An 11,823-nucleotide genomic window follows, 5' to 3' on the forward strand; every position below is an offset into this window, starting at 1 on the left:
TGGGCCAATTCCTCCCGCCACCATTTGTTTAATGTACCGACTTCCTTTGACCTTATCTCTGGCACATCTTATTTCCCACTGTATCGGGTGTGGTTACTTTCACCTCTTTAATTTTGTTTCATTGGGGAGGGGTCGTGGGGAAGGAGCAGCTCACACCTGGAAAGCTTTGTTAAAGCGGAATCTGAATCCCATGGAGTCTCAGTCGCCATGGCACATCTGTCACTACCTGTGCTGACTTTATTTCCTAGATGATTTATTCCTTTATTTTATGAGACCTTCTGTAGGGAGTTTTTATTAACTTTGGTGACATCTAATGGTGACAAAAGAGAAAAATAATGGTATTCTGTGTTTTTGCTGAATCCAGCCAGTTGCATTATAGATTAGATGGGATTTATTACATGGGGACCAAAAGATTGGAAATTTATAGGTTATTGCATTACGTTCGTTTGGGGAAACAGGTTAGTTTAGAAATAAGTGTAGAGTTTGGACTTGGCCTTGTTTGCAAAATATATTACTACCTCAGCTCCTTTTGTTTCAGATTGTTGAATGGTTAGCCTGTCTTCAGGCTGCCAACCCTTTTGCTGTCCTTCTGTGTGTTTCTTTTGGGTAGGGGAAAATTGACAGGGGTGATCACTTTTTATGTCTTCATAAATGCAGTATTTCATTGAAATCATGATGGCTCACATTGCAAGTACTGGCAAATCCAGCATTTATTGGAAATCACTTATCACTGATGTGGTAAGACTTGCCCGTGAATGTCCACTACATCAGTGAATGTCTACTACATCAGTGAATGTCCACTACATCATCAGTGAATGTCCACTACCTCATCAGTGAATGTCCACTACATCAGTGAATGTCCACTGCATCAGGCATCATGTCATTTTGTTAGATTTTTTTCAGATACATGTTTCTCATTTAAAACACACACATCTCATTTAAAACGTGCGCATGTGCGCGCACGCACACACACACGCACACACATAGGGTTCCTTCTCGTGTCTGTTTTAGAGAGGGTGAGGCTGAGCTTTTCCGGAGGTTGCTTGCGGAGTCATGTAGCAAGGGAGGGTGGAGTGTGGGTTTATAGCCACCTCTGTGAGCCCAGTGTTTTTATTCTTAACCATTATGCCACCCCTGTGACTTCTACCTGAAGTAGTTTCTCGCCAAGCTAGGTGGTCAGACATGTGGAGTATGTAGTCGTGAAGGCCTAGGAGTTGTCATCAGGTGTGAGTGATTGTTAGAAGCGACTCGGAGATCACTGAGGCTTTGCCATCGGTGATCCTCCATCCAAGTTTTGTTACAACCTTCATCTCCTCCATGGATTCTTCCAAAGAGATGTTGTCCTAAGTTACTGTTACCGAAAGGCCAACATAAGAGGAGGAAGACAGCGTAGGGTTAGGTTCTGAAAGCTTTTTCACTGGCCGTGTGATGTCGCTACGTCTGTAAATGTCCCCTACAGCTAGTTTCCTCATTTATTCATTTTATGAAAGAAGCATTTATGTATTACCCATTTTTGCATTTGTTCTAAGTGCTTTATAAACATTTAATCCTCATAACCGCCCAGTGAATTACCTGCTTTTACTATCCCCATTTCACAGCTGAGGGAAACTGAGGCACAGAGGGATTTATGCCCTGTTCCAGGGCACGCAGCTGCAAGTGCAAGCTGGGACTCCTTCCTAGACGGTCAGGCTCCAGGTCCTGCCCCTGGTTGCCTCTTCATGGATTCGTTGTCAGTTACTCACTAAGCAAACACATATTCCATCACACTCCATGTCCGTGCTGGGGTGTAGCAGCAGTCGGGAGCCAGTCAGATGCCATGCCGGAAGGAACAGACACTGTGGTGTTGTGGAAGTGTTTTGAAGAATGTAGAGAGGGAAGCAAATTCAAGACATGATTTTTGATAGTAATAGACTCCTGTCTTCTCCGATTATAGAATGTTCACTTTCCATGTTGTCGCAGATTAATTATAAGTCACGTTCCTCAAAGGGAAGTGAATTAAAGAAACGTCCTAATATTCTGTTTTTGTTTTTAAAAATTTGATTCAAAGGCTGTTGAAGAATTTGAACTAGCCAACTTTTCTGCTTAGTTCAAACCACCCCTGTCTTTTTTCTTATTGAATTAGCAAAATAACTGGTTTTGTGTTTGTTCACTGAGTTGGCTGATTAAACAGGCTTTTTGAGTTACCCCATTATCTGCTTGAATAAACCTACTTTTTTTTTTTTTTTTTTGGAAATGGGGTCTCAGTGTCACCCAGGCTGGAGCACATGGCAGAATCACAGCTCACTGTAGCTTCGAACTCCCAGGCTCAAGCAATTCTCCCTTCTCAGCCTCCTGAGTAGCTGAGACTACAGGCATATGCCGTCATGCCTGGCAAACTTTTGTATTTTTTTGTAGTGACGGACCTCGCTGTGTTTCCCAGGCCAGTAAACCTAATTTTTAATTGCTGTCTTTTTTTCTTCTCAAGATGCTGCCCAGTACAAGTACGGCAAGAACCGGGTAGAAGCAGACGCCAGGCGGCTGCAGACCAAAGAAGAGGAGCTGCTGAAGAGGAAGGAAGCCTTGCGGGACAGGCTGGCCCAGCTCCGCAGAGAAAGAAAAGACCTCCGTGCCGCCATGGACGCTGGCGCCGGTAGGGAGGGTCTGGGCTCAGGTGACTGCCCCGGGCGCGTTCGTATCAGAGACTGCACGTTTCATTCTGCTCAGGACCTGACCCACACGCCGCTCACAGAGGCAGGGGAGGTGCTGGGGGACCTGCCCCACCTTCTGGCGCTGACAGCAGAGATTGTCTGGAGGATGGCGCGTCTCCACAGGGCTCGGTAGATTTGGTCACTGTGTCGGAGGGATCCACTGGATTTCTCCACAGGAGGGTAGCCCACAGTGGGGAGTCATTTTCAGAAGTCCAGGCAAGGCAAGATGGCGCTGCATGGGTAGAAGAAGCCCCTCATTTCTTGAGAAGGGACAGACGAGAGCAAGGCAGCATCTGTCTTGGAATGTATCGGGAAAGAGGCCAGGCTAGTGGAATACAGACACCAGAGAGGGACTGAGGGTGAGGGCCCATTCCCAGGAACTGAGCCTGTAGCCAGAGTGGCACCCCTGGGCCAGGCGTGTGCATTCCTGCTGGCGGGAGCTGGTGCTCAGCTCCTGACCCTGGGGCAGCACGGCTTCCATAGGCATGGCCTCCCTTCCAGCCTGGTGCTCAGACTGCGGAACGCTGGCTCCCTAGATTGAGATGTACTAGCCTGGGCTGGGACGGGGGCTTCAGATGCCGCAGAGGCCCGCGCCGTCCAGAGAAGAAGTGGCAGCTTTCCTGTGTCTGGCTGTGCAGGGAGGAGCTGATGCACACCCTGCCAGCAATTAGCAGCTCCAGCCTTCCTGGACTTTGTGCCTCAGTGATTTGATGAAGGGAAATACTTTTGGAGTTTAGAAGGGGGAAGGCAGGTGTCGGCAGGGCAGGTCAGGCTGACCCTGCAGGAGGAGCCAGGATGTGGCCTGCAGCCTGAGACTGACCCAGGAGGAGGCTAGGCCAGAGAATGGGGCGGGGCGTTGAGTTTAACAAGACAGAAGTAGCATTTCTCCCTTGTGTCCCAAGCTTGCAGGATAGTGAAGATGCAGCGGGGACTGGAGGTGCTTTTGGCTTTGAAAAAGAGAACCTCGCCTGCTGGCCAGCACTGGCCCAGGCCCTGGGTACCAGCCTGTTCACCCCTGAGATTGGTGTTCTCATCTGTCCAGTGGGCCCATCTTAGGTCACTGCAGCAAACCTCGAATAAATAAAGTGAACATTCCTTAAAGAAAGGTATGCCGTATCCGGTAGAGATGCCAGCTGTGCTACTGTTCATTGCCACAGGGGCATAAGCTGGCGGAAGGATTGGCAGAGTATCAGGGAAGGACAGTGTTCACACTGCCAGGCAGTGGCACCTTCGGGAGCTGTGGAGTTCAGGGGCCACGTTTTAGAATGAGTACCCTGGAGTACATTGAGGCCTAGAGCCAGGAGCTGCCGGCCTTGGTGAGAATGAGCATCTCCTGCTTCCTGGGAGGCCAGCTGCAGCAAAGGGTGGTGGTCGGGGAAGGACTCTGGTCCCTTAGAGAACTACTGAATTTAAGTTTTGCAACAAGGACCTAAATCAGGGGAGCTCAACCTAAACGTTTTATGGAGGTTCTTTTCGGGGACCAGGTGCCTTTTCTGTTGTTTGGAGAGTCTCTGTCTGCTGCAGGAGTAACGGCGTTTCTGGGGATTCCAGGCAGGAAGCCGCAGGCGGTCCTGGAGGAGAAGCTGAAGCAGCTGGAGGAGGAGTGCCGGCAGAAGGAGGCAGAGCGCGTCAGCCTGGAGCTGGAGCTGACGGAGGTCAAGGAGAGCCTGAAGAAGGCACTGGCGGGCGGGGTCACCCTGGGGCTGGCCATTGAGCCCAAGTCAGGGACATCGAGTCCACAGGTATGTGTCCTGCCAGTTCACCTCGGAGGCTGGCGCGGCCTTGTGTGACCGAGGGCCGGTGCGTCCAGAGCGGATGTGGAGGGGCTCTCGGGCATAGCTTGTTTGTGGCCCCTTAGTGTGCCCAGCAGAAGGCGGTTCACGTGTTAGCATGAGACACTTGGATCAGCTGGGCCCTGTGTTCCTGGCATGCCGCTTTCTTGTCTCTCAGTGGTGTTAAAGGCGTGGAGACACTGGGTCTGTGTCTTTCCCCTTTGCACAGTCTGTTTAGAACAGATCTGGTCCTATTTGATGCCAGTTCATTAGGTAGCTAGCGCTTATAAACCGTCTAGCATGCCTGAGAGTTAAGCCAGGGGCTGGGGAAGCTGAAAGAATGAAGTGGTCTGTGCCCTCTTAGAATCGAGCAGAACAAACGGGCGTCCTCTTCCAGCGTGAGGCACCCCGTCAGTGGTTCCTCTTCACTCATTCGGCTGAGATTGCTGAAAACTCAGATGTCCTTTCCACTTGGTCATCCTGTTGAGTCTCCTGTCTTGTGAGTTGGATGTCAGCACTTCCATTGAGCGAGGGAGGCATTGGGCCCAGAGAAATACACATGCCTGTCGAGCAGACAGAGCAGGCCGCGGAGAGGGACAGCTAGACTTCAGTGCCTGTACCAGCTGAAACCCTGCGGGTGGCCCCCCACCCACTGCACCCTGAACATTCCCACTCTAGGTATTTCTTTCCAGATGCCTGGGTGAAATGCTGAGCCTGGTTGAACCCACCACCGCCCCTCCATACGAGCCTGGGGCGGGTTTGTGGGGAAGATTTACACATTTCTGGGTTGATGGCAGCCCTGAGTTTCAGTCACCTGCTGAACCCTGCCGGGTACCCCCTGCACTGCCTGCTCCTCCTTACTGTTCCCTTCTCCTCCCAGCTCCCCCATCCCCACCCGTTTCCTGTGTCACCCCAGTGATCATCTCCAACTCAGAGGACAACCTCCCTCCCACCTGCAGAGCTGAGCAAGCAGCCAGGTCACTGATCTATCCCCAGACCACAAACCCAGCCACGCGTGCCTGGTTCCTTAAAGTGTTGAAGAGGCAGCTGTGTGGCCACACAGGCCACGGCTTGAAACCACTTGACTTCTCCAGGCCCCGAATTTTTCATCTATAAGATGAGAAAGCAGTAGTGCCCGCTGCATAGGGCTGTCCACGCAGAGGCCGTGGGCGCAACACTCCACCGAAGCGCCTGTGTTCATTCATTCACATCTTCCTGAACGCACATGCATTCATTCATTCATTCCACTCATCCAACAATGGCATGTTTATATCATTATATACAGTACTGTTATATATTATGTAAAATCATAGAGTTCATTCAGCAATTATATATTATGTGTAAAATACAATTATATATTTATACGACATACATACTATTTCATATATAAAGGTGTGTATGTGTATACACATATGCATATGCTGTGTTTCTTTTTGAACTCCCGGGCTCAAGCGATCCTCCCACCTCACCTCCTGTGTTGCTGGGGTTACAGGCAGAGGGGACCATGGCTGGCCCACATTCTGTGCTTCCTCTGTGTGCTAGAAACTATTCTAAGCCCACAGTTGTGACAAGATAGGTGAGAATCTCTGTTTCATGGAGCTTATATTCTCCTGACAGAGGCAAAGCAATAAAACATGTTGATGTCAGATGCAGACAGATCTGTGGAGCACAGTGAAGCCGGGCTGGGGACGAGGGGCGCAGGTGGAGTTCGAATCCAAGGGCTAGAGGGTGCCTTGGGTGTCCTCAGCCCCTCATCCAGCATAAGTGGGGACAAGAGCGTGGTGGGGTCAGGTGCGGTGACAGTGAGGCTGTGGGCATAGGCTGGCACAGGGCAGGTCTTCCCTTGCTTCAGGTAGCCCTGTGGCCTTCCATCTATGGTGATCTGGGCAGGAGTGCACACTGTCCCCGCTGCTTCTTGTCCTGCGTCCTGTGTGAAGGGAGGGGGGCAGGAGGGGTCTGAGGAGCTGTCCCGCCCCTGTCGTCTGGTCCTGTCTGAGTGGAGGGGCTGGGCTTCCTGGGCTCTGGTCAGTGCCTTGATCACACCCTCCCCTGCCTTCCAGACACCTGGGAGATCCTCTGTATCTTCAGCTTTTCCAAATGCTTTTTCCAATCATTTAAGGATTCTCTAGTTGGATCTATCTTTAAAATAAAAGAAGGTTCTTCCTGGCCTCCTGCTCCCTCTGGTGACTGTCCCGTTGCCCTGCGTTCTTGCCTTGCCTTCTGAGGTGAACTTGGGAAGCAGTTGTCCATGCTGGCAGTGAGTCTGCCCCCGCAACGCCTCCACTTTCTGGGTGTGGCTTTCCATCGTGCCTGCTTTTGTCATGGTGACCCCCGGTGTTCCCATCCAGCGGATAGGTTGGTCCTCACTCCCCGGTTCCAGTGCCCTTCGACTCAGCTGCCCACTCGCTTCCTCTGTGGTGGCCCCACATTCTTCCGCCCCCCATTGCTGGAGCTTCCCTTGGGCCCCTTTCCAGCTCCTGCTGTGCCACCCTCCTCGCCTTTCCTTTGACTGAAGTACTCTGCAGGGGCCCGGGCCTGGCTGGTTGCGTCAGCTCTCCCCGCTCCAGTCCACCGTGCTTTGCGACTTCCCTCTCTTTCGAGGGAGGATTCCTTGGTGCCATTCTCTGTCCCAGCATCCGGGAAGCACTGTGTGCCCCTGCTGCCCAGGCCGCGTCCTCGGGAGAGTGGCCTGCTGGGTGGACCCCTCTTGAGATGCAGGTCTGTGCGTCTCCTGCCCCTTTACTCACAGCCTGGCCTGGCCTCTCCCAGACAGAGGTCCTCATCAGCACTCCCTTCTGTTCACTACCCCATCCCAACCTCCCTCCCCAGCAGCCAGGGACCGCCACAGCATAGGTCAGGTTGGCTTCCTGGGGACTGCGGTCAGTAAAGCCCACAGGGGAGCCTGAGCTGCCCATTTTCATGGTCATTGAAACACTGTTCTAAAACACCGTTCTGTATACCTTGAGCAATATTTTTACATAACACATTTTGGCAGGAATCCTAGGAAGCATCTCTTCCTTGGAGGCTTCATTTGAGAGAAGGCTCAGCAGACTGCAGCGTTTTTTCCCAGAGAACAGTTTGGGATCCCATATGGAAGAGCCAGCGATGGGGGCCTTGGTGGCTCAGGACACATGTGGTTCTATTTTCAGCCTCCTTTGGCATATGGAAGCTGCCTTAAACACTCAGAAAGCCTCCGTGCTCACGGGCGCCTGCGTTTCTCCTGCCAGCCCCGTGCAGTGGGAGCCAGTGCTGCCCCAACCCCGCTGCTGGTGCTTTCTGCTGCCCGGGCTTCTCTAGGGTGCTTGCCCCAGAAAAGCTCTGAACACCATAAAGCACTGCACAGAGGGACTGACCAGAGGCAGCAGCAGCCGATGGAAGAGCCCAGCTTTGAATGCAAAAGACGCGGGCAGGAATCCCACCCCCACCGCCCCAGGCACGTCTGGGAGTCAGAGCGCCCTTTGGAGCCTCCACCCGCCCCCCTCCCAGCCTCCGCCCTCCCGGCGTGAATGTTGGGAGACACTCTGGGGCTGAGACACTGACCACCTGGCGGGCCTTGCTGTTATTTTTGACCACTTCCAAAACTTATTTCTTCCTTGAGATAAATGATTTTCCTGCTGGCGAATACTGGTGGCCTAGAAACCACTCCTCACGCGGGTTTTTCTCTCTCTGTTAAGTCTCCAGTGTTCAGGCATCGGACTCTGGAAAACTCGCCCATCTCCAGCTGTGACACCAGTGACACTGAGGGCCCCGTGCCGGTGAACAGTGCAGCTGTCCTGAAGAAGAGCCAGGCGGCCCCGGGCAGCTCCCCCTGCCGAGGACACGTGCTGCGGAAGGCCAAGGTGAGTCCTGGCTTCTCGGGGCGCTGGTCCGGGGGTGTCCAGACGATTTAGGCTCCTGGGAGTTCTCAGGTGTGAATGAGGAGCCCGTCCATCTTCCTACTGCCTCCACTTGGCGCTCAGCCTTTGGTAGACATCTTGAATGGGCGCTTCTCCAGTCCTCCCCACCCCACAGACCCTCCTTTAGGAACTGGGTTCTCCAAGGTGAACAGTGACCCGAAGGTGCTGACCGTTTAGCCTCAGTGCCACCGTCAGCCCCAGGTTCATCTCCAATGCAGGCAGGCCCTGGGCTTCTCTGGACTCGTCTTCTTGTTGGTGGGGTGGAGACTGGACCAGGCAACCTCTGAAGTCCTTTTTGGCACTTAGATGTGTGATTCTTTAGAAAAACAAAGAAGAGGGCCCAGGCATCAGCTTTTCCCCAGCGCCGTCAGAGCGTGAATCTGGCCTTGGAGGGCCTCAGAGGAAGCTCGGCGTCCGCCTGTGGCAGCTTCCAGTCTTGTCGTGGGATTAACCACTAGCAAGTTTTGATGCTAAACTTGAAAACCTCAGAAATTTTAAAACACAATTTCTAGTTGATCAGAGCAAACCGGTCCTGGCTGCAGCGAGGGAAAGTGTTGTGTGCATGCACAGGGTGTGATGGCAGGAGCTGGGAAGACACAGGAGTGGGGTTCCCCCTGTCCCGAGGGGCGGGGACGCGGGGTCCTCCCTGTACCGGCTCTGTGGGTTCCTCTGATTGCTGGAATTAACTTTTCTTTTTTGAGGCAGGGCCTCGCTCTGCCCCAGGCCGGTACAGTGGTACCATCACAGCTCAGCACAGCCTTGACTTCCTCGGTTCAGGTGATCCCCCCACCTCAGCTTCCCAAGTAGCTGGGTGTACACCATTATGCCCAGCTAATTTTTTGCATTTTCTGTACAGATGGGGTTTGGCAGCATCGCCCAGGTGGGTATCAAACTCCCGAGCTCAGGCGTCCTCCACCCCCACAGTGCTGGGATTACAGGCGTGGCCACTTGCATTTTCTGTAGAGATGGGGTTTGGTAGTATCGCCTAGGTAGGTATCGAACTCCCAAGCTCAGGCGTCCTCCCCTCCCACGGTGCTGGGATTACAGGCGTGGCCACTGTGCCCAGCGTGGCATTCTTTGCGGCTTTTGGAGCCCATTCCAAGTTGGCTGGGAATAGGTATTTCCTGCGGGGCAGGTGAGTGAGAGATGGGAACGTGAGCGTCGCCCACCTGCTCTGCTCTTTGGGGTGCTCACCGGAGGCCCCCTGGGAAATGTGGTTGTCTATACATGCTGCCACATATGTTCAGCAGACAAGCCTAGGAAGCACAGTAACATTTCCAAGCCCAGGTCACTCTGGTCACAGAGTAAGCGACAGGATGAGAACTGCAGACACTGCTGAACTCAGAACAGGGCAGGACACAGAATCTGCAGGTCAAGGTGTCACTAGAGGCAGGGACATGAAATGCAGAGCAGCCCGGCCCCTGCCCTCGGGCCCCTCTCAGAGCAGAACCATACCCGAGGTCTCTTGGCACACGGCCTGCCCAGATGAAGGGAAGAGAAACTGGCCTGGAGCTGTGCCTGGAGGGTGGTTCTGAGCCGGGGAGCCCTGGGGTATGGGACTGGAAGCCGGCTTGCTTTCCAGAGCCCTCTCTCATGCTCAGCGCTCCTCACCAAGAGTTGGAAGGTATTTCAGGAATACCGCAGCTGGGGTCACGTGTCCCACCTCCAGAAACGTCAGACCCCCTGGGCCTCAGACAAAGGTGGGAGGCAGATGAGACCAGGTTTATGACACCCAAATGCATTCGTGTTCTCAGGGTCTGCAGGCCGCGCCACCATCCCCACTTCCAGCTGGGGTCCCTGTCACTGTTGTCAGAAACCCCGGGAAATGCTGCTCAGTCAGGCCCCTTCTTTCAGTGAGGCCATGCACAAGATTCTCAGCTGGAAGGACGAGAGGCTCTCACTGTTTCCTGGACGTGCGAATGCATTTGGGTGACATAAACTTGGTCTCATCTGCCTCCCACCTTTTTCTGAGGCCCAGGGGGTTCTGACTTTTCTGGATGTGGGACACGCAATCCCAGCTGCAGTGTTCCTGAAATACCTTCCAACTCTTGGTGAGGACCGTTGAGTACGAGAGAGGGCTTCCAGTCCCACACCCCAGGGCTTCCTGGCTCAGAAGGGGCTCAGAACCACCCTTCATCTGGGCAGGCCATGTGCCAAGAGACCTCCAGGCATGGGATCTGTGGTTCCGCTCTGAGAGCGGCCCGAGGGCAGGCTCGGGGCTGCTCCGCATTTCATGTCCCTGCCTCTAGTGACACCTTGGCCTGTAGATTGTTTTCTGCCCTGCCGAGCTTAGTGGTGTCTACAGGTTCTCAGCCTGTCGCTTATTCTGTGACCAGTGTGACCTGGGCTTAGAAATGTTACTATGCTTCCTAGGCTTGTCTGCTGAACATACGTGGTGCCATGTGTAGGCGACATGGGAGTTTTCCTCTCTCAGACGCCCACTGCCTGGTAGTAAGCTGGGGATCTGTACAACAGAGGACTGCCCGTGAGTGCTGGCCTCTTGACTTTGTCCTCTGGCGCCTTCTCTGCTCTCAGCGGCCACGTAGCTGTCCAGGGAGGCTGTGGAAGGGGCGGGAAGGTGTGAGCCGTGCCCCGCTAGCCATCCTCCCCTTTGTAGAACACGTGCGCCAAGAGCCTGCGAGTGTCTCCAGCATGGTTTTGTTATGGTGCTGGTTTGGTGTTTATGTCTGCCAAGTTTGCTAATGGTGTGCATTTAATGATGGGTTGAACTTGAGCTTTGGATTTAGAAAAGGTGAGAAGTTGTTGATGGTATGCAGCATGCAGAGATCTGCTGTGTACTTGTGACCCAGTTAATGAGCCCCTGGAAATCCAGTGGGAGTCAGACACCCGCCTCCCGGCACAGAGTCAGCGGGCACAGGGAAGAAAGCCCCTGTTTGGCTGCCAGGCGCTGTGCTCGGGCTTTCCCAGACCCTTTCTCCTTTGATCTTCCCAGTCGCGCTTTGGAGTCTTTGGTGGGACTCACATCGTGCTAAGGCTCAGAGAGGTGACGCGACTCCTCCAAGGCCCCACAGTGGCTGAGGCACAGAAAGTCTGGCCCTGGCATCTGTGCCCTCTGCTCTTCTCCTCCCGAGCCCCCCATGCCAGGGAACTGAAGGCCTCCGTCCTGCATGATATCTGCCGCTGTGCTGGCCTGGGTCTGCTCTCTTGCCTCCTCTTTCGGGAACTCAATCCCATGGCCAACCCTCATTTCAAATCCACGTAGCTCTAGAGGCCATGAGTAGCCCAGGCCTCTGCCTCTGTGCTGCTGCAGTGGGTGCGGAGGACCCAGATGTGAGCGACTTGAGAGGAGGAGGTGAGGGAGTGTGAGCGCACGCATCAGGTCCAGCTGCTGTGAGGACCCAGAGGTGAGCAGCTGCAGAGGAGGAGGTGGGGAGTGTGAGCACACGGAGGAGGTGGGGAGTGTGAGCACACACGTCAGGTCCAGCTGCTGTGAGGACCCAGAGGTGA

At 53.8% G+C, this 11,823-nt stretch overlaps 1 protein-coding gene across 2 annotated transcripts in view; it reads left to right on the forward strand.

The window, feature by feature from the left end:
• Positions 1-11,823, forward strand: part of AFAP1 (actin filament associated protein 1) — a 169,021-nt gene that overhangs the window by 154,356 nt on the left and 2,842 nt on the right. For both annotated transcript variants that reach the window (XM_017539084.2, XM_017539086.2), the window contains 3 exons: positions 2,465-2,629; positions 4,239-4,429; positions 8,134-8,298. In XM_017539084.2, coding sequence (XP_017394573.1) covers positions 2,465-2,629; positions 4,239-4,429; positions 8,134-8,298 — 521 coding nt within the window. The remainder of the gene's footprint in view (positions 1-2,464; positions 2,630-4,238; positions 4,430-8,133; positions 8,299-11,823) is intronic.

Source organism: Cebus imitator, unplaced genomic scaffold (assembly GCF_001604975.1).
Source record: "Cebus imitator isolate Cc_AM_T3 unplaced genomic scaffold, Cebus_imitator-1.0 Scaffold117, whole genome shotgun sequence".
NCBI classification, from domain to species: Eukaryota; Metazoa; Chordata; class Mammalia; order Primates; family Cebidae; genus Cebus; species Cebus imitator.